General features: G+C 44.9%; 1 protein-coding gene across 4 annotated transcripts in view; it reads right to left on the bottom strand.

Moving 5' to 3' along the window:
- The window catches only part of Plekha7 (pleckstrin homology domain containing, family A member 7), a 215,440-nt gene that overhangs the window by 30,609 nt on the left and 161,564 nt on the right, over positions 1-23,267 (bottom strand). For all 4 annotated transcript variants that reach the window (XM_013034137.1, XM_013034140.1, XM_013034139.1 and 1 more), the window contains 5 exons: positions 22,884-23,059; positions 15,890-16,360; positions 7,068-7,590; positions 6,534-6,620; positions 3,764-3,817 (listed from right to left, as the gene is read on the bottom strand). In XM_013034137.1, coding sequence (XP_012889591.1) covers positions 3,764-3,817; positions 6,534-6,620; positions 7,068-7,590; positions 15,890-16,360; positions 22,884-23,059 — 1,311 coding nt within the window. The remainder of the gene's footprint in view (positions 1-3,763; positions 3,818-6,533; positions 6,621-7,067; positions 7,591-15,889; positions 16,361-22,883; positions 23,060-23,267) is intronic.

The raw sequence follows: 23,267 nt of genomic DNA, 5'->3' as shown, positions 1-23,267 counted from the left end.
GTCCTCCTCCACATCACCTTCCCCACTGCTTCACAGTTTCATAAAAACAACTCAGAGCTGGCACAGTAGGCATCTGCTACTTAGTAAGGTTGAGGAGAAGAATCACTTGAGCATGTTGAGGTTAGACTGGGTAACATAGTGAAACTCTGTCTCAAAAGAATGTGCAAATCAAAGTGAAACGTAGATTTAAAAAAATTAAGTTACTGCTGGGCACTGGCGGCTACTTAGAAGGCTATGCTCTGAGGGTCACTGTTCAAAGCCAGCCTGGAGAAGGAAAGTCCGTGAGACTCTTATTTCCAAGTAACCACCAGAAAACCAGAAGTGGTGGTGTGGCTCAAAGTGGTAGAGCACTAGCCTTGTGCAAAAGAGCTCAGGCTCTCAGGCCCAGAGTTCAAGCCCCACAATCAGTAAAAAATAAAAATAAAAAAATAAAAATTAAATTGTTAACTACAGTGATCCCTCCACCAACTCAAACCACTCTTTTGAGCCAACTAGGGTTCAAGGTTATGAAGAGAAAATCTTCCATGTCCGAAATACAACTCTAAGACAACAACTCTAGGTTAGCAAAGCATATGGTACATGGAAAAGAGAAGGCAGGTAAGTTGTTTACATTTATAAAAACAATAAAACCTGTTGACAAGGGAGAAAGGGGACAAATAAGAGGGGGTAAAAATGTGGTTTAGTGGTTGCCTAGCATGCATGAAGCCCTGGGTTTGATTCCTCTTTACCACATAAAGAGAAAAGGCTGAAAGTGGCAGAATGCTAGCCCTGAGCACAGACAGGCTTAGAGATAGAGAGAGCCCAGGACCAGAAAAAAAAAAAAGAGGGTGTAAGATTCAAAAATATTATAAACATGTGTGGAAATGAAAAACTGAATTCCTCCCTGGTACGAAAGGGATAATAATTCCTATTGCTCAAGGTTGCTGAGATTAAACATATTAATGATCATCAAGCACATGAACACTAACAGGCAGAAACAGATGATCACACTGGTACCACCCAGTAAAATGGCAGAAAAGCAGGTCCTCTCCCAACTATTTTACTATAGCATGCCTTCTGAAAAAGCGCTCTTGTTTGACCACTTGGTCCCCTAGTAGGAATGCTCTAATGAGGAAGCAAATACCTGTAACTGGAAGCTACACATTAGCTGATCAGAGGGAAGACGGACCCTGGTTCCATGACCAGTGCCATGGAGGCCCCTAAGCCTCCATGGTGGGGAGAGGGGATCAGCAGGTGTCAAACAGGGAGACTCTCCTTTTCCAGAGAGGCTTATCTCTTTCCCTTGCTCCTCAAGGACCCAGGAGAAACTTCTCACAAAAAGCTAGTCCCAGATAACCCACACTTGAGTCTATTTCTATACCTAGGGTAGTCTTCAGAGCCCATTCATTTGTGTCTCATCCTGTAGGGATATTTGTTTAGCATGTCACAGAATCAAAGGACCAATGGGCCTTGGAGTTTTCCTAATCCAAACACTCATGCTAGTCAGTCTCACACAGCCTCAGTTGTACCCCAAGTGACAGGGAGTTTATAAGAGGTGGCCTTTATAGAAAAGTCTTTTTCCTACTAATGCCCCATCTAAAAATTCTCCCTTAGGGCCACGGAGAACACATGTTAATGCACCAGAGCTTTACAGACTGTCCACATCTCTCCTAGAGCACCCTTAACTCCAGTCACTCTGCACTCAGCTGTGTCAGATGCTGGTATGTTTCTCCCTAACTCCACATGCTTTCCCAGTACAAAACTCTTCCCTTATTCCATAGGGATGCTGGGCAGGAAGTGGACCTGGATTTGCAGGTAAAGGCAGCACTTGTTTTGAAGGATGGAAGTTAGCACAGCAAGGGAAGTAGAAGGCTGATAGCATGGGCTCGTGGATCCCCTGCAACACTGCTCTCGGCCATGCGGATTGGAATATCTCCTTTGGGCTTAGCAGGGTGGGTTAAGACTTGAACATTGAAAAACTAAAGCATCCCACTGAAAACACCAGCTAACGTTGTGCAGGTCCTTGGCCATGACTTAGCTCTTCCCTGAAGTGGGAACCCTATTTCCCATCTGGGTCTGAGCAGAATAGCACAGCCTCTGTCCTCTGTTTCATACACAGTGTATACATACATCTTCTCTCACATGGGCTATTGGTGAGCCCAGGTCTCCCAGTTGCTGGTGGGAACTGGTTCTCTGAGAAGAGTTTAGGAACTGGAGTACCAGCTATAAGACCACAGAAAATTTTATATTGACACAGCTGCTTTCACGACAAACAATGACAAAATCCAGAAAACCAAAAGTTCACACATGGTTCCTAGCTAGTAAAGCACCCACCCCTACATGCTTGCCTTTCTATCCCATCAAATAATTTTCTTGGTATGAATGCCTAAGCTTGGCTCCCACTGAAGCTGAATGCTTTGAATCCACAGATGTAGAAGCAATGTTCTGAGAGAGGCTATTAATAGCACAAGTTTTAGAGTTATAGCCAAATGTCACTGCCTTACTCCCAGAATGACTGGTGTGGCCATTTACCTCTCTAAGCCTCAGTCAAAGATGACACTGTGACTTTCTTTATAGGGCTTCTGTGAGAGTTAAATAATTTAAGAACAGTGAACCTAGTGATTAGCACACATAGTATTTCTGTTAGAGTAAGGGCATACAGAAGCTCTATTCTGTGCTTCAGTTTCTCTTTCTCTAATCCCTTTATGCTCACTTTCTAAGGCCTAGGATAGCATCTGAGTCATCAGGATACCCCTGTGGTCCTACCCAGGCTACTATACCCTGGCTCACTTTGGTTCCCTCCATTCCTTCCCCTTTAATCTCAACCATCCCCAAACCCCTGGTTCTTCAAAGCTACACACACACACACACACACAGAGACATGCGTGCATCAATTCTTCTCACATTTTTCCCTGTTTCTAGCAGAGCTGGGCATACAGGGCTCAATAGATATCTAAATGAACTGTCTGATTTCTAACCACAAAACTTGATGGTGCCTCAGCTTGAGAAATCCCTCCAAGCTACCTGTCTATCATTCATGTCCCTGATCTGCCAGGCTGGATAAAGATCCCTGTGTTAAAAATAGCTCAAGCCAGGTATGCTGGAGGTTTGCATACCCCCATGGAGCCTCACAGGCCATCTCCACCCTCAACTGATTAAAGGTCACATTCCTACAGTCTGTTCCAGGGTGCAGGCGTAAGGAGGGCTGTTCACAGTGGGAGCTTTCAGAGCCGTGGGAAGGCACAATAGTGGCTCTCTTTCAGAGAATGCCTCTTCCACAGGAGCCTTCTAGGGTTCTCTGTGCTATGAAGGCTGAGTCAGAGCCTAGAGCATTACCCCCTACAGGAGCCCAGTGTTCACCTCTAAATGAAAAAGAGAGGGCTACCAGTTGGGCCTCAAAACCACATAAGCCATGTAGAACTTGATCTCTCAGCGACCAAACAAAAGAATCCACTGAGCCACTTGTGACTGAATATACACATCAGTAACACCTTCTGAAATGAACACACATCCTTGACCCCACCAGAGGCTTTGAAGAAGCAAATGGTTATTTTTAGAGACTTTTGGTTTTAACCAAGAGAAGGAAGAGATCAAAGGCCTTCCCCTCATTCTATAAGCAGAAGCACCACAGCAGAGCTCACAGAAACTGCAGAGTTTACGACCTAAAATTCTTCTGATTCAAATGAGATCCAGATTAGTAAAACTAGATGGCCCTTGACTTTAGGCTTGAGCAAGATCCAAGAAGGTGAGTATCCAAGGAAGCCAGGACCCTGAGGCCACTCACCTTAAGATCCAGGTATTCCAGATCTTTCTTCAGCTGGAGGTAGGTATCATCAGCCTTCAAAGGGAGCACAGGGAGGGAAGAAACAAAACCAACAGTTATAAGAGCCAAGAATTTCATAATTTGGAGCTTCACAAGTAACTCATTTACACTGCACAGCTTTGTGCACAAGGGACCACAGCAGAACAACACATCCAGGGCCACGGAGGAAGCACAGAGGGCTCATAGCCTGCTCTTGACATGGCAGAGTCTGCTGGTCACTGAGAGGAAAGCTAGCTTGTCCCTCCATTAGCAATTTGGTGGGGGAGATACCACCAGCAGGCTAGCACAGCAGAGCAGCTGAGGTGGATGCTGGGCTTGAGGCAGAACCAGGATGTCTACCTGGAAGAGCACATGCCACACCTGAGCTAGGATCCCATCAATCATGACCAAACCTTTGGACTAGGTCACTTCACATGTATGAAGTAAGATGACCCAGAATGGTTACAGGTGGATGCCCGGAAGAGGCAGGGAGATGAATTGAGTGACCCAGTGACCTTTGAACCCAGGACAATAAGGAACATGCAGCTACTGAAGTTTCCTGAATGGTTTATGCTTCTTGGCTAGTCATGGAGCCAGTGCTTAAGCACTGAGTTGCTGTCTGCTTGAGGTGCTTCTGACAGTCTGTCCAGATCATCAGAGTAATTACTGGATGTGAAAATTTGAAAAAGACTTTCCAGAACTCATGCTCTCCTGTGCAGCAGAGCACAGAAGTGAAGAGTAAGGCAGAGGAATGAGAATTTAAGAATGGCCTGGGGGCTGGGAAGGTGGCTCAGTGGTAGAGCGCTTGCCTTGTATGCATGAGGCCCTGGGTTCAATACCTCAGCACCACATAAACAGAAAAAGCCAGAAGTGGTGCTGTGGCTCAAGTGGTAGAATGCTAGCCTTGAGCTGAAGAGCTGAGGGACAGCACCCACCCCAGAGTTCAAGCCCCACAACTAACCAAAAAAAAAAAAAAAGGTCTGATGCCATTTTTTGAGCAGACTTCCAGGGCATCAGAGCTGAGCAAGCTAGGGTTGGGTAACTGGTCGTCATTTATAAATTCAGGTGCAAGGTAGTCATAGAATGAAACCATGTGAGAAATTAACACAGTGCTAGAAGGTCACACAGTGCTTATTCAGGGGAAGGCCTAGCACACTTGTGGCTTGCAAGCTTTTATTTCAGAACCTACACTGTCCCCTTAGCCATCCTTGCTTCCCCAATCCACCAGGCCCTTATTTACTTTTAGTAGAAGTAGGCAAGAAAAAGCTATAAAATATTACTAAAAAAATCACCCAGATTCACAACTTACACATTATTTTTTGCATATATTCTCATATGATTTTTCTAAATGCATGTCCTGAGTCTCTTCAGTCTCACTAGCACAGGACAGTGGATGAAGTAACAGTCTTATTATACTTCTTATCTGTTCCTGTCTGTGCCAGAATCTCTCCCTATCTGGGTACAACTCCAGGCAGGAGTTCAGAACACTGTCCCATACAGGATGTGCACTTTGGCTCCAGCCTGCCTACTTCTGGCAAGGAATCCTGGACAAGTTACTTCCCTTTCTAGATCCTCTTGTCCTTGTTGGCAATAACCCTGTACTAGCCACCCTCTCCTAGGTTACTGTGGTGCTCAGCAGGATAGGAGATGTGAGCTGCTTTTGAGTGCGCAGGCCCTGTCCAAAAAAGAGAGCACACCCAGCCTTCTCTCTCCAGGCTGACCCACATGCCTTTCAGCAGCCTGAGGAGTGCCCCCAGCTGATTGCAGCATAGCTCTTTTGACAAGACCACATACCAGCCTTGCAGTCGCTACATACAGCCCAAGAAGCCACACTTCCGGTCCCTCCCACCACACATGCAGCCCCTCCCCAGCACCAAAGGGGCCAGCTCCCCATTGCCACACGATGGGGCTCCCCACTGCCACACAATGCCTGGTGGTAGCATCTAGAAGCAAACAGGCAAGGAATAAGAGAGAAAGGCAGACAGCAAAGACAGAACATGGCACAAAGGGACAGGGGCCAGCAGGCTACTCCCTAGCACTAGCCTGGGAGAGCCCACCAGCGCTGACCTGGCAGGTGGGAAAGGTCAGGTGGTGCTGTAGTAATTGGCCAACAGCAAAATTTCGCACGCTGGCCAACTTGGCCTGGTGCCGCCGCAAGTGGGTGAGAAGCAGCGAGAGCTCCTCCAGCTGCAGGGGTGTAGAAACATCAGGAGGGAGTTAGCCACCGCAGGGCACACCCCTGCAATTACACTTCTCACCCCAGTGTCAGCACAGCCCTGGTGCCATTCTGCTAAACAGAGACGGCATTAATTCTGTCATTAGAACAAATAAAGGCACTAGTAGCATAGGGCAGTAGGAAGTCAATTTTGCAGAAAATCTGCAACTGCCAGTGCAACCCCACACAGACCCAAGATTTGAAGACAAAGTTAATTGATCAAAGTGAAGACCAGGGAAGGAAGAAGAGAGCAAATAGGAGAGTGAGTAGCTGGAATATCCCGCTAGGGGGAAAAAGTCCTATTCAAAAAGAATAAGCCTGACATTCTCCTTTATTTCCCCCACTATTTGGAGGTCTAGCTACATGAGCCTAAGAAAGACATTGGACTTGTGTATTCTCATCTCTAAAACTGGGGTTGACAGCTGTCCTTTAGCCAACATTCGCTCAGAGGAAGGAAACATGCCCAATGAGACAGGGCTGCTTCATGTAGGTTGCTTCATGTCATTCACTCAGAAGGCGAGGTAAGGGGCTGCTTACCGACTTGCCGTGTAGACTGGGAGCACTGACAGTGTGTGTCATATAGCCCATGGAGGGCATGGAGCGCCGGTCCACGTGAGATGAGTTCTGTTGGTGGGGAAAGGGAGGAGAGAAATCACACCTGGGTGAGGCAAGGAGTCTAGGACGGAGCCTTAGATTCATCTGTAAAGTGAGCTGTCCACCCTCCTCACTCTATAGCACAGAGCAAGTTTTCACAACTATGAAGGCCCCGGGAGAGAAACTTAAATGGAGTTGTTCTAAACAATTGAGCTCTGTGAACACAGGCATCTTTTCCTGCCCAATCGCTGGAAAGTGGACTTCCAATTGAATGATCACGCCCGCAAGCTTCTGTCTCAATGCTTCAGAGTCCTCATCTGTGACCCAGATCTAATTATGGTACGTACATCATAGGGCTGTAGTAAGAATTCAATCAAAACCTTTAGAACAACACTGGCACCTAAAAATATTGCACGAATATCTGTCACCATGATTAGTCCCACATCGCGGGTGTTGGCAAAAGTCCCCAGGTCTCACCTTGATGGTGTGGCCACGTGCCTTCCTGGGAGAACCCCCCAGAGAGATGTCCACACTTCTCCTCTGGTCGGGTGGTTTCACTGTGACCCTCTCCGCTGGGGTGTGCGGACGCCGAGGCGGGAAGGCCCTTGGCGGTGCCGTGGGAGGGATGTCAGAGGGAGATGGGGGCACAGAGATGGAGCGGGGCACCTCCAGCATGCTTCTGCTCCGGCCCTGGTCGGTAGACTCTGGGGAGCCGGCACAGACGGGCGCTGTGGGGCTGCCGTGCCGGAACTGCTGCCGCTGCTGCCACTCGTACAGCTGCCACACGGTGCCATCGCGGTGTGCCCGGCGCTCCTCGCTGGACATCTTCAGGTGGCTAGCTCGGTCCTGGGCATACTTGTAGTCACTTGGCAGATTCCGGGGAGGGGGTGAGGAGCTCCCCGAGGGGTGTCGTGTGCTCCTGGGAAGGGTCTGGTAGTGTTCTGGGAAGTTCAGAGACTGGCTAGGACCCTGGCGAGGAAGCGTCTGGTCGGCAGGAAGGCTGAGAGGAAAGGGAAGGACAGGTTAGGACACCAAGCAAGGGCACACGGCTAGGCACACTCACACGCTGGCATGTGGGGGGGGGAGGTAGAGAAGGGATCCTATGGAAACCCAGAAATAATAGTCAAAGGAGATAGCCAGGGTTACAGTCACATCTTTTTGAGGAAGACTCCAAAACTACTTTTCTCTGTCAACCCCTGCCAGGCCCACGGGGGGTCTCTTGCCCGCCTCTTCCACGTGTTAGCTCCCTCTTGCTAGTTAGTGGTCAATGGCAATGGCTGCTGGGTTGTTAACATTTTCCCTCAACCTGGAAGCCTAGTACCCACTTCTGGAGGTAGGTTCTTAAAAGGAAGAACTGGCATCCATTGCTTCCGTTTTCTACTATTTGATTTAGATTCTGATCAGTCACCTCCCCTCGACGACGTTGAGACCTTCCTAACCTGCTTCTATCCTGCACGTAATCACAATCACCTCTTCTGATCCATTGGCTCCCCTTACCTGAAAGCGTCCATGTCTCCCTTCTGTTAGGAAATAAAATCTAAACTCCAAGGCGAGTCTGCAAAATTCCTGCACCTGACCTCAAGGGTGTTTGCTCACTGCCTCTCCTACAAGGGCCTGGACCAGGCTGGGGCAAGACAGGTGAATGGAGCCCAGACCTGAAGAGAACACTCACTTCCCAGGTACACCCCTACCTGCTGTGCCTGAGTGAGCCTCCCCCTCGTCCTAGGCCATCCTCCCCCAATGGAGCAACTTTTCACAGTGGACAAAGCAAATGCTTGTAGTAGTCTGACGTAGGTTTGAATCTGACTTCTGCCACTGGCTGGCTGTGTGATTGTCAGCTGATTACTGACTACTCTGAACCTCCTTTTCCCTACCTACTGTTCTGAGAAGTAAATGGGATCAGAAAGAGAAAATGCAAAATCTTCCTTGCCTGGCACACATTTCACTCAGCAGTGTGCTCATCCCTCCACTGCCTGTCTCCATGGGCTCCCCTGACTCCAATCACCCAAAGCATACTCAGCCTTTAGGACAACAGCTCACACTGTTCCCATGGGGGCCCTGCCACCATACTATATCCCTGTGATCTTACTGTTTAATCTGGCTATCACACTGTCTGTAACTTTTCCAAGGTCCTGTACTGATGTGACAATTCATACCTAGAAGACATCTTTTCCCCAGCCAAGCTGAAAATTCTTAAAAGGACTGGAAATGTGCCTCATACTCTACAATATTATCCATAGTCTGAAAGCCCTCACACATAACCAGGTCTCCAACAAGCCCTCCAAAATTTTTGTTTGTTTGTTTTTGCTGGTCGTGAAGCCTGAACTCTGGGGCTGGGCGCTGTCCTTCAGTTCTTCAGCTCAAGGTTAGCGCTCTACCACTTGAGCCACAGTGCTACTTCCTTAGAGATTTTTTTGTTTGTTTTTTGTTTTGTTTTGTTTTCCTCCAAAATTTAATGTGGCTTTGAAAACTACTACTAACTAGTCACCAGCTAGCCACACAATTTTCTTAAACAGGAGAAATATCCACAAGGGACAAATTACAGAGTTTTATTACGCTTAAAAGTCTAACCTGACAGTCTTCTATATAAAGAGAACATCCTTTGGTGACAAACAACCTAAGTTCAAATTCTGCTTTTATTCTGATAAACACTATAAACTTTTATACAGTGCTTGCTCTGTGCTAGACTTTGTTCACTGCCAACGCCACTCGAAGTGTAGTCCATGGGCCAGCAACATCAACACTTGTTAAAAATGCCAGTCTAGGGAAATAAAGTCAGGTATAGAACATGCAGGTATTGCATGGTTTATAAATCTAAAAAAAGGTAGAACTTACAGAACCAAAGAGCAAAATTCTGGTTATCAATTTGGAGAGGAAGGAAGTGATGTTGGCCAAAGTGAGCAAAGTTTTGGAAAGATTAGAATACTGCACAACATGAAGATAGTTAATAATATACTGTACACTTCAAAATTGCTTGAACAAGATTTAAGTGTTCTCACTAAAAACACACACAATAATTAGATGAGGGTGGGTATTAATTAACTTGATTTAAACATTCTACTATATATAAACATCACATTTAACCCATCTTTATGATTATTACTCCTCAATTAAAATAAAGTATATTTTTATAAGTTTTTTATTGTGAAAATACTGTACAGAGGGGTTACAGTTACATGAGCAAAGTAATGAGTATATTTCTTTTTTTTTTTTTTTGGTCAGCCATGGGGCTTGAACTCTGAGCCTGGGCGCTGTCCCTCAGCTCTTCAGCTCAAGGTGAGCGCTCTACCACTTGAGCTACAGCGCCACTTCCGGTTTTCTGGTAGTTTATTGGAGATAGGAGTCTCATGGTCTCTCCTGCCCGGGCTGGCTTTGAACCTCGATTTTCAGATCTCAGCCTCCTGTGTAGCTAGGATTACAGGCGTGAGCCACCAGTGCCCAGCTATGAGTATATTTCTTATCAAGCATTATTGTCTCCTCCTTTTAAACTATATTTTTAATGCAGGTACCACCACAGTCCAACCACTTGTGTTCAAACAGACCTCCACATGATTCTGACATTCTCAAAAGTCTGAAAAGTGCATTTAATCACTTCTATCTGGCTGACCTAAGGGCAGGGTCATTTCTGCCCTCTGAGTCTCACTTTCCTTATTATAAAATGAGGTTAAGAACCATTTAATAGGTAGTAGCTTTCCCCCCACTCTCCCTTTAAGGGTTACTTTGAAGCTAAAAAATTACAGGAGAGAATTTCAAGATTCCTCCAACCAAGACTTGTCCTGTGTGCCAAGTGTGACTATTACTATGTGCCACTAGGCGGCAGTGTTTGCCTTTGGTTCTCCAAGGTAAGATGGGCACGTCTCTGAAGCCCAGGCAGTGCTTGAATGCTCAGAGGTGGTGGGTGGCTGGGGCTGAAACCATGGGAGGGGCTTCCCCTGAAAGATGGGAACTTTACCAGCCATTGTTTATATTGCCTGATGCAAACTGTAAAGTATGCAAAGCATGTCTGGGCTGTACTCCTACCCTCCAACCCATCCATCTGGCTCTGCAGCCCACTCTTGGCACTTACTTTCTATGCCTAGACAGTCAGAGTACCCTCATCTAGCCTCTTGGCACAATGTCACACTTTGCCATTTAGGGGTGGTCCTAACATATCTGCACAATAGTAGGCCCTGGTGTCTAGTAGCCCCAACTATGGCAACTAACAGATAGCAGAGACATGATAGTATTGAGAAGTCCCCCAGAAGATGAAGACCCCCCAGCAAAAGATGGGAGCTCTGCCTTGAAAACAGAACTCTACCCCTGAGCAGCTAGCTCTGCCCTGAAAACAGAGCTATTTGCTGGCTCCCAAAGCCAGCCTTACTCCCCTCCCCCAAAAGAGATCAATAAGTCTTATCCTCATGCCCTGCTGTGTGATGGGACCTTCTGGTCCCAAAAGGCACTAAACAGGATATTCTGTTTAAACCTGGTCACATTAAAATGTAAAACCAGTTTTTATAACGGATTGTTTATATGGAAGAAATCTTCACTCTATCAGTCACACAGTACTTTCTGTTCCTTATTTGATTGCTTGAGTACCCTGCCCGGCTTCTGCCCCTGACTTTGTATTTTACAAGGATGCTTTATTTTAAATACTGGGGGCAATACTCTGGTTTCTCTTCAGATCGTATAAATCTTTTGCCTTTTAAATACTGGGGAGAGGGGATAAAAATAGAAGGCCAGAATTTCTAAGCTGGCTCTTAGAATGTGCGCCAATTCTAAGGGTATGTCAGACTCCCCCCAAACCAAGCTCTAAAGGAGTATAATAATATGAAATATAATATATACTTCCAAGTACTGGAAGATTAGTTAGAAATAATTCCCTGAAGAGGCTAAAGTCAAGTATACAGGATCATATTGTAGTTCAAATAGCCTTCCTTCCAAGACCATAATGTGCTCAGTCTAATGATAATGAGATTGGCACAATCTTAATTATACACAAAGTAGACATATTTATCTTCTATGTTTTCAAATGGAAAATAAAGGTTTATTAAGCAGCCTGATCTTATCACCTATTATAAGAAATTACAAATACATCTGTGTATGTGTAGCTTCTGGGGCTTGAACTCAGAGCCTAGGTGCTGTCTAGAAGTTTTTTTTGTTTTTTGTTTTTAAATCAAGGTTAGCATGTCATCATTTGAGACACTGCTCCACTTTTGGCTTCTTGGAACTTAAGCGATAAGAGTCTTTTTGCTGCCTGGGCTGGCTTTAAACCAAGATCGTCAGATCTCAGTATCTGAGTAGCTAGGATCACAGGCAGGAGCCACTGGTACCTAGTCACAAATATATCAAGAAAAAAATTTGGGAATGCAAAATGCAGACCTTTTAAGAATCAAGTGAAAGATCAGAGACTGAGTACTAGCATCTCTTCAAAATGATTGACAGCATTTTCTTCTCTACACTCTGCCTTCAGTTCCTCACTTGAACTCAAGATCTACTTCACAATTAAACTGAAATTCCCCAGTGTCTGCAATAATGCACAAAGCCTGACATGATGTCCCCTGCCCCTCTGGTAAGAATAATTTAAACTCTCACCCTCCATATTCATTCATTTATTCTTTCTCTCTCTCCTTACATTCACTCTCTTTTCAAGACAGTGCCTGACCACTATTCCTGAGCTTTTTTTTTTTTTTTTCCTCAAAGCTAACACTGTACCACGGCTCCATTTCTGGCTTTTGTGTGCATCGAGATAAAGTCTACTGGACTTTGCTGCCCAGGCTAGCTTTGAATTGATCTTCAGAGCTCAGCTTCCTCACTAGCTAGGATTACAATCATGAGCCACCTCACCAGACCCTACCTTCCATTCTATAGAAGGTCCAGGGCCTTCCTGGCCACCTCGAATCCTTTGATGACTTTGTCACCAACCTGCTGCATTACTCCACCTCTCCCCACAGTATAGGTCATGGTGTGTAGCTTGTGGATTTTCAGAAATGTCTTCTACCCCCAATCCTGAGGCTTGACCTCAGGGTCTGGGCACTGTCTCTGAGCCTCTTAGTGCTTAAGGCTAGCACTCTACCACTTGAGCCACAGCACCACTTCTGGCTTTTTCTGTTTATGTGATGTTGAGGAATCGAACCCAGGGCTTGGTGCATGCTAGGTAAGCACTCTACCACTAAGCCACAGTCCCAGCCCTCAGAAATGGTTTATAGAGATATTTCACAACCAACAATTTACAACTGTCTAAAGCTGCTCTGTTGTAGAAAGCCCTTCCTGCCACAAAAGGTTTATCGCTAGCCATGTAGCTCCCTGGCTTCTTTTCCTCCCTCTGACTGCCTCCTGAAAATCTGGAAACTCTATCTCAATCAAAATGCTCCATGAAAGTAAAGGCCTCCTCCCACCACAAGGAAAGGACCAGTAGAGACCTCGAGGTTCCAGAGTTTTCTTCAGTGGTGCCTGCCCTGAAAGGTACCCTATTCAGGGAGAGAAAAGTCCTCATTTGCAGAACCTTGCACTGCCGACTCCATTTTTAGCAGAAACTTTTCCCACAGGAACATTCAATTTTTCCTTACACCTCCCCATATCCTGCTCAATCTCCCCCAAGGATATTTTGCTTCTGCCAAGCTCATGTTGCACATGAGAATCATAGGGGAGGAGGCAAAGGGAAGATGTGCTTATTAAAAGTCCTGATGTTCTGCTAGGCCCTGGTGGCTCATGCCTATAATACTAGCTACTCAGGAGGCTGAGATTTAAAGACCAAGGTTCAGAGGTTGGGAATGTGGCTTAGTGGTAGAATGCTTGCCTAGCATGCAGGAAGCCCTGGGTTCAATTCCTTGGTATCACATAAACAGAAAGTGCCATAAATGCCGCTGTGGCTCAAGTGGTAGAGTGCTAGCCTTGAGCAAAAGAAGCTCAGGGACAGTGCTCAGGCCCTGAGCTCAAGCCCCAGGATTGGCCAAAAAAAAAAAAAAGATTGAGGTTCAAAGCCAGATTGGGTAAAGTCAATAAGACTCATTCCTAATTAACCACTTCAGGCTGGATGGAGATATTGCTTAAGTGGTAGAGTGTCAGCCTTCAGTGGAAAGGCTAAGGGACAGAGCATGGACCCTGAGTCCAAGCCCCAGTACCACATGCACACATATATGTATACACATACAAACATACACAATCCTGATGAGTAAGCTACAACATAGACCAACAGGAGACATCTGAACATGGGGCAGAGACTTCAGTCAATGCTAAACCTTTCTCTGGGTGATCCCAATAGGTAACAAAGTAGTAGTTTCTCAACTGTGGCCACAGATTGGTGGGATCACCTGGAGAGCCTTTAAAACATGTTGATGCCCGACCTCACGCCAGGCTAATTAAGTTCAAATCATTTGGTTATGATTGTAAATGATCAAACTGTATAGCTAGGATTAGGATTAAGAACTAGGGCTCTAAGCAATCCAGTCTGGTTAAACTACCACTGCCAGGGTATCCATTACCATCCCAGGGCAATGACTCAAATTTCTCTATGGCCTCAGCCCATAGAGTCCATAATCTACTGGTCATTTCCTCCTGGACACCTCACAATTCCCACACTTCTTAGGAAACTCATCTCTCCCAGCTACGCTAACATCTCATCCAAGAAACCTCATCTACTTACTAACTGAGCCAGACCTGAATGTAAACTCCAAATCTACCTGTGAACCTCAATTATATGTCTAAAATAGACAAAGAAGCCTTCCCCATCTCAGTGGCCACAAGTTGCCCACATCAAGATTCTAGTAATATTCTCATTCCTCTCTCCCCCCTTCTCTTCATCCTCACATCTAGAACATGGACAAGCATCACTATTTCAACCTCCAAAATGTACTTTAAATCTGTTTATTTCTATTTCTAGTGTCATCATCCTGGATGATTATAATAGCCATCTTCTTAGGCTCTTCGTGAAATATTAATCAAACCACATAATTTGCCAGCTTAAAACCTTACACTGTCTCTCATTACTTTTCAAGTGAAACTCACATGTCTTACCATGGACTATGAGGGTCTACAAGGTTCTCCACCTACCAAGTTTGTATTCCCTCAAGAGTACAACATCTTACAACCACCCAGGAGGCTTCCTAACCTAGCACCAAGAGCCATAGTGTCACTCCCCTATATCCTGAGACAGTAGTTTTCTGTTTTTAGTAAGACACACAATTTGAACAAACAGAATTGACACCTGGCCACTCCCAGTGTAAATGGGAAGGTATCTTGGCTACAACACAAAAGGCCTTTCTTTCTGGTCTGTTCTGCAGCCATGTCTCCCAGTGGCTTAGGGGATTTCCATTGTGATTTCTCCACCATCCAACCTTACAAATGGGCTAGATGAGTGGGCCACAACCACCCACACCTGCACAGCACATCCACATCTGAAAACAGACTAAGACTACTCCCAAGAGGAACACTTCAACCTCCAAAGCCAAGACTGTCTGCATTTTTCTGCCAGAAGGAGAAGGGAGTGTGTATTTCAGAACATGTTATCAGGCTGGTGGCAAAATGGCCTGAGCTGTGGCACAGTCATGACTACCACTCCAGTTGATCTAAGTGCATAGCTTTGCTAGTTGCTCCTTTTCATACACTTGTTTTAGAATGCAGAGGATGGTGAGGGAAACTGAAATGCCTTCATAATGATGACAAAGCACAGTAGCTTTTATGAACAACAGGGAAGGCAGATGACCCTGAATTTTCCATGTTCATAGTTGTGTTCCAGTTAATCTAAAGTTACAATAACATACAGATCGTGCTTTGCAATAGCAAGAGACGTGCCCTTCTAAATAATTAAAAACTGATTTTGGAGAAACAGATTTGATAAAGTCCAGGGTCAACAATGCCTGAACACTACCTATATACTTTGATATGTGCCTGGAATTAAAACATGGGTCTGTACTCTAGCTTCTACAGATATTTCTTGGATCCAGAGAAGTAACTGTGTAAGAGAAGAAGATAAGTTACTATCTCTGTGCTGAGTGTCTTAGGGCATCCTTTCTGGAGAGCAGAAACACTGCTGGTATAATTTCTGTGAGCTCTGGAGGCCCACAGAACCAGGTTTGAACTCTGGCCTGGCAACCTAGCTGGATGAAGGAAAGGCTGCCTCAATTGCTTCTCTAAGCCCCCATCTCTCTGACTTGAAACTAGAGCCATCATCCCTCCTGGTAGGGCTGTTATAGGCATTTATGGAGATAATAGAGGCAAAGAGTTTAAGGCTGGCGTTTATTCAGCTAGTGCTGAGAGAATGATAGCTGTTTTTACTGCATTATTATGCCCATTATTAGCAAGAAACTGATGCTCTCACTGACCTCCTGCCATCCCCCTTTTGGGTCCTTGCCCAGTGCTCTGCCTGGGCCAAGCTGGTCTTCCTCTGGCTGTGCTTCTCTGGGTTGACTCTGGGAGGAAAGGCCCGCTGGTACCCGCCAGTCCCATTCTGCTCTCCTGGGCCATAGGAAGGAGGCAGTACACCATTCTTCTCTATCCTCTGGGGCTGAGCATGCTGGCCTCTTGGGCCACCAGGTAAATCCACAAACAAGGCATCTTCCTCTGTTGGCGAGTATGGGGATCTGGCCTTGCTCCTGTCCCGTTTGCCTTCTAGCGGGTCTCTCTGAGAACGGTACCGCTCTTCTTCCTGCTCCCTCCTCTCAAAGCCGAAGGAGTCATCATAGCTGCGATGAGAACAGTCTCTGGAGTGTCCGGGTCCTACACGACCACATTCTCTACAGGACTCTGCATGGTTGGCCTGGGGCACTGCCTGCCGCTCCACTTTCTCGGCATCCCTGCAAAAACAAGCAATACATTCAGTCCACTCCACAGCCACGATCCCTAATGAACACACTTTATACTCACTCACCTCTGCACTCTGCCTGGACCACTCATTGCCTATAGTCTCACACCTGCCTGTCTATCTTCTATTCCTTTAGAAATCTAGCTCCATGAAAGTTAGAATGTGTTTGTGACTTTAACTAAACATCACTATCCCCCAATACTGTGAAATTTGGGAAATTATGTAACCACTTGATCACAATAAAAAATTTGGGAAAAAAAAAGAAATCTAGCTTAACTGTTATTACCTCCAAGATGCCACACATTAGTGTATAGTAAGACCGTAGGCTGACCAATTATACTGACCCATAACTATATGTTTACTCATCCAGCTCCCAAATAGACTAGAGGTTCCTTCAGACCACAGGCCCACCTAGAAGATCACTGTAGGTCCAGAAATTTTGCACAATGACTAGTATGGTGAAGGATGCTCTATAAAGAATAAATGAGGCGGGTACCAGTGGCTCACACCTGTAATCCTCGCTACTCAGGAAGCTGAGATCTGAGGATCATGATTCAAAGCCAGCCTGGGCAGGAAAATCCATGAGACTCTAATCTCCAATAAACCATAGAAAACTGGAAGTGGCGCTGTGGCTTAAGCGGTAGAGCACTTTGCCTTGAGCTAAAGAGTGCAGGGAAGGCACTCAGGCCCAGAGTTCAAGCCCCACCACCACCACCAACAACAACAAAAAAACAAAAAAAAAAAGAGGGAATAAATGACACGTGACAATCTCATGAAACTCATGTCTGTGCATCTTATCTATACTGTCTGCTATTTCTCCATCTGTCTGCTAGAGCATCCCAACTTGGACAGGAGGCTACTGAACTTGGGATCTTAATAGTTAGTGTCTAGTCAGTCCAAAGTACAATCAGCTGCTTAATCTCCAGAGATCGTAACTAAAGAATAGGCACCATTCTATAAAATCACTTTTCTATTTTATCAGAGAACAGCTCAAACAGGGACCCAATGACACGGACTCAGTAATAAGAATCTTGTGAGTACATTAGAGTTAGATTTTAGAATTAAGGGATTGGAGCTACAGAGGAGACCAACCATCTTCACAAGACCATACAGAAGGAGTGGTGCCAGGACTTAAACCCAGATAGACTTCAGAGTTCTTGTGCTTGAGCCTCCATCCCTATTGCTAATCCATGGTGTGCCAGGGCCTGTACACATGCAAACCTGGTAACTGGAAAGAAGGAATTCAGGCAAGAGCACAGGTTGTGAACTAAGACTAGAGGAGACACAGTGGAGTTTCCTCTTTCAGTGCTCGTGTTCCACTATGTCTCTCCCCTGGCCTTGGGGCAGGCTCAGTTATATCTGTATCCCCATCACTTGGCACTAGGGGCACTGGAGTCAGAGGAACATACTCCAGCCCTGGATGGGCTGAAAATTTTACCAGACACTCTTAAATGGGGCGGCCAGTCTACCTATACTCCTTGTAAAAGGTTCTGGCCTTAGCTGGGTAAAAGTAGTTAACAACTATAATCCTAGATACTCAGGAGGCTAATCAAGGTTCAAAGTCAGCCTAGGCAGAAAAGTCTGTGAGAATCCATATCCAAAATAACCAGCAAAAAGAAAGCTGGAGGTGTGACTCAAGTGGTAGAGTACCAGCAAAGTTAGAAGCAGAGAGAGAATATGTGAAACTTTTGAGTGCAAATCCTAGTGCTGGCAAATAAATAACTTCCATGGATCAGATTAAATTAGAACTAGACAAAAAAAAACAAATGGCATTTGATATAACCAATACTTGGTTATTGTTACCATATGCTGACTTCTATATGTATCTGGAAGTTGACAGAAACTATCTCTAATCCCTTTTATAGTCTTGCAAGGTCAACTCTGTCAAATCCAGAGAGGCTGAGAACATTTATGTATGAGGGCCCTATCACTTACAATAAATTGTCTCTAATGAAGGAGAGGACCATGGCAGCAGCAGCAGCAGCCACCAATGACTGAGCACTTAATAAATGCACAAAGCACTTTATTACCTCTTTGTATATCTCTCACACAAACCTGCCAGGCTGTGGGTGCTATTATCCTTTCATTACAAGTAATGAAAGCGAGACTCAAAGAGCTTGACCGACTTGCCCTGGATCATGCACTGGTGACACCTCAAGGACTCAAGCCCAGTCTGCTATGACTCCAAAGCCCTGCAGAGCTGAAAATGTGTCTATTCAACAACTTCTGCTGGGGTCCAAGAGACTTGTCCAGCCTTAGGGGTTTATCTAGCCATGACCTTACCCAAGGTGATCAGAATCTGAATGCCAAAGATTTAATTCTCCAAAGATACCCCAGCATGTGTGAGCCATTTCTAAGAAAGCTGATTTTCTACACACAAATCCCCAACGAGTTCAGTTTGGTCTCAGCCATCTCAGATCTTTATTTCAGCATCTTACAGATAAAGGTTCCACAGCTGTTTTGTCCATCCATTCATCCACATACCTGCTCAACTAACCAAGCACCCAGACACTATGAACTGAGTACTTACTATATGCCAAGCACTGATAAATGAGTTTATTGTCTTCAAGGAGCTGAAAGTTTGGTAAGGGAACCAATGAGAATTGAATTATGATTATGGAAGATGTATGATTAAGAAAGAAAGTACTACAAGCAAGGATAGGCAACATACTTAAGAGTCAGAGGAGGAAATTCTGTGATATAAGCTAAGGCCTAAAGCATGCATTGGAGCAGTCCTAGGAAGGATGAGAGCTGCGATTGCAGAGGGACCCTAGTACCTCATGAGATAGACTTGTATTATCATTCATACTTAGGATCTCTTCTTCCCTTGCTCATTTTGACTCACTTTTTTTCTTTGGGTGGTACTGGAGTTAAAACTCAGGGCAGCCGGGCGCTGGTGGCTCACGCCTGTAATCCTAGCTACTCAGGAGGCTGAGATCTGAGGCTCGCGGTTCAAAGCCAGCCCGGGCAGGAAAGACCTTGAGACTCCTATCTCCAATAAACCACCAGAAAACCGGAAGTGGTGCTGTAGCTCAAGTGGTAGAGCGCTCGCCTTGAGCTGAAGAGCTGAGGGACAGCGCCCAGGCCCAGAGTTCAAGCCCCACGACCGACAAAAAAAAAAAAAAAAAAAAACCTCAGGGCATTATATTTGTTAAGAAAGTACTGTATCATTTGAGCCATACTCCCAGTCCTTTCTGCTTTACTTATTTTCCTAATAGAGTCCCAATAATGCCCAGGCTAACCTGAACTGCAATCTTCGTACTTATGTTTCCAGGATAGTTGGATAACAGGCATATGCCACCATGCTCAGCTTTTTATTGTTTGAGATGGGTGTCTTGTAAACTTTTTTCCCTTGACTTGACACCACAATCCTCTCAATTTCTGCCTCCCAAGTAGCTGCTATTACAGGTGTGAGCCATCACACTGGTATGAGCTGCAAGCTGTAGTCTCACTTTGCCAGGGTCAAATAAGGATCCTCAGATCTCTAGTTCTCCACATGAGTGATTCATCCACTTTCTAAACCACCATCTAAATTTATTAATGCACCATTTTGGTCTGAATGCTTTTCCTCAGTTTTGCCAATCTGACTTTCTTGTAGCCTCTAATGGAGGCCTTCCATGGTTACTCTCCCTTGCCCTCTCCCATGACTCTAAAAATTGTCATTGATTTATGGTTTATTTCTTGCTGGACTTTAGACCTATGGCACAGGTCCAGGACTACTGCAGCAATCTTATCACCAGATCTCAGACATACTAGGGATCTCACCAGGGAGCTCAAGACTGAATCCAGCAAACAGGTGAGCAAAGCCCTGAGCCTGAGAGGAACTTAGAATGACAATGTTGGAGTCCTGAATCCAGCTATTATAAAGCCAGGCCTATCCCAAACTTTTCAGTGACACAAAGCAACATATTCTTCCCTTTTAAGGAAATGTTGATTATAGTTCAGTCACCTGTGATCATGAGTGCCATAAAGAAAGAAAACACCAGTCCCTGCAAGGGTGACCACTGACAGTGAGGGCGATCTTCCAAAACACATCACCAGACTGGAGGAGAGGCAAAATTTAGTCCAATCTCATAAATAATTTTAACTAACCAAATGTCTGAACATCTTATTCTGGAAAAATGGAAACGTTCATAAGATTCTATTTGCTTAGCTGATGAGTTCATCTTTCAGGAAGGGAAAAATGCTATTACATCTTTATTTTGACTCCAAAGATAGAATATGGGTTGTATGTTTGTTTTTAAGGCAAGTAACTGGGGACAAACATAATCATTTTTTTAAGTTCATTAAGAGCATAACAGTAATAAATTTCAACATTTTCAGAGAAAGCTTAGAGAGAATTCAATGGCCTGAGACTTTAAAAGGAATAATCTTTTTTCCAAATCAAAATCTAAAATAATTTTTTTCAGGTAAAAATAAAAGAAAGGAAAAAATCCAAATCTTAACAAGTATTATAATCGATAGGTGACAAATATCATCTATCAATTACAACTTTTTTCTTATTAAGGCCAATATCAATCTCAAATTCTCCTTTACCCAGTAGCCTAATCAGCCACAATGAATTTTACAAAGATGGTACATAAAAAATAGCCCATTTGCCATCTCCACTGTCATAACAAGAAAATTCTTGCAGCACAAATCTAAGGACCATAGAAGATATGGAAGTGAGCCAATGAGTGTATAATTGGCAAATAAAACGATGAAGTATTATTTAGCCAGGAAGAAGAACAAAGGAAGTGGCACTGTGGCTCAAGCACTTGCCTTGAGCTGAAGGAGAACAGAAACATATCATTTGAAAGAAATGGATAGATGATCCTCAATGGGAGATTACCATCTGAAGTGAAAAAAGCCACATTCAGAAAGTCAAGTATCTCATGTTTTCTTTCTTGTGCAGAATCTAGATTTAGACGTGGAGGGAAGACATGAAAATAGGTAGCTATTTGGGAAGAGAAAGAGGGGGACCAGACTGAGGGGGGACTAGAGGACAAAAGATGGCAATGGAGGAATAAACAAGATCAAAGTACTAAAAACCAGTTTTTTTACAATGTATGCCAATAAAAATTTTAAAAGAAATAAAAATAAAAATTTTAAAAGAACGAAATGGAAGGTAGGACACAAAACCAAGCACAAATCCACTATGGAATAGACCCATAATGAAAGATGGTCAAAAGATAAAGTCTAGAAGGAACTGAAGTTTGTTGAAATCAAAACAAAACAAATATTTGTTTTATACGAATCAAAATAAAGAAAATGAGGGTTGTATAGGAGCAAGATGTTCCTAGCTACTCAGGAGGCTGAGATCTGAGGATCAAGGTTGAAAGCCAGCCCAGCAGGAAAGTCTGTGAGACTCTTTTTTTTTTCCCCTGGGTCTGGTTGTGGGGCCTGAACTCTGGGCCTGGGCGCTGCCCCTCAGCTCTTCAGCTCAAGGCTAGCACTCTACCACTTGAGCCACAGCACCACTTCTGGCTTTTTTTTCCTGCTTATGTGGTGCTGAGGAATCGAACCCAGGGCCTCATGCATGCAAGGCAAGTGCTCTACCACTGAGCCACCTTCCCAGCCCATGTGAGACTCTTATCTCCAATAACCTACTCCAAAAACCCAAAATGGCCCTGTGGCTCAGAGACCATGCCCAGGCCCAGAGTTAGTTCAAGCCCCACGACTGACCAACACACAAAAAAAGATGTTTTAGAATAACAAATTTGAACCTTGAATAGCTCTTTGGCTTCCAGTTTAACTGTGATCTGTCTTTTTTTCTGTCAGTCATGGGGCTTGAACTCTTGAACTCGTGGCCTGGGAGCTGTCCCTGAGCTCAAGGCTAATGCTCTACCATTTGAGCCACAACACCATTTCTGGTTTTGGGAGTGGTTTATTGGAGATAAGAATCTCACAGACTTTCCTGCCCAGGCTGGCTTTGAACTGTGATCCTCAGATCCCAGCCTCCTGAGTAGTTAGCATTTCAGGTGTGAGCCACCAGCGCCTGGCTGTGATCTTACATGTTCCCCTTTCATGCCACTTACTATGATCTGATGTAGCCAGATGGCTTTAGCCAGATTCAACACCATCCTATTTACACTTTCAACTTCCAAAATTGTTAGTTAGTTAAATATACCATTTTGCTTTATATAATTATCTAGCTTTATAGCAACAGAAAACAGACTAATACCATGATCCACATACACGGATACTAGATGATTTTCAGTGACACACACACACACACACACACACACACACTTTAAAGGGATATTTAAAAGGGTACCAATCAAGGAGATCATTCTGTAAAAGTGACTTAGATTTTCTTTGACCCTTTTACTAAACTTACGGAAAACAAACAAACAAAAACTGAGAAACATACCAGATTCCGTGGCTGTGAAACCTGGGCAAGAAGTCTACCCCTCTAGATCTCACTGTTTCTTTTCATTTGGTGAAGAGAAGGACATAGATAGGTGGGTTAGGGCATCAGAGGCTTTCAACCTAGAGTAGGGAATGATCTGGCAGGGACCCTCCCCAGGACTGACCTCTTCAGTGATGATCGAGACAGCACCTGTGCAGCCTGGTTCATGGCCCTGACCCATGCATTCATATCCTCCAGGGTGTCAGCACTGAAGTAGTAGGTCCTCATGCCTGACTGCTCAGCCTGGGAGCCCATGGTGGAGCTGTTGTAGATAAGTGCCCGCATCCCTGTGTGCACAGCCTGCAAGCATGAGACAGACAGCAGGACAAAGAGAGCTTAGCACATTTCTTCTAGAAGCAAGAACAAGGAGGTGCCCTGGCTGTATGCTTCCCCTTCCAGACTAAAAGCCCCAGCACCAGTTAACCTGTTTCCACATCTAGAGAATACCACAAGCTGGATGCTATTTTCTTAGTACAGCCAGGACCAATGTTAGTTGTGTCTGTTCCTC

The sequence above is a fragment of the Dipodomys ordii genome, unplaced genomic scaffold (genome assembly GCF_000151885.1).
Source record: "Dipodomys ordii isolate 6190 unplaced genomic scaffold, Dord_2.0 Scaffold183, whole genome shotgun sequence".
Taxonomy (NCBI): Eukaryota; Metazoa; Chordata; class Mammalia; order Rodentia; family Heteromyidae; genus Dipodomys; species Dipodomys ordii.
Note: the sequence above shows the minus strand (reverse complement) of the source record. Positions and strands in the feature narration are given on the sequence as shown.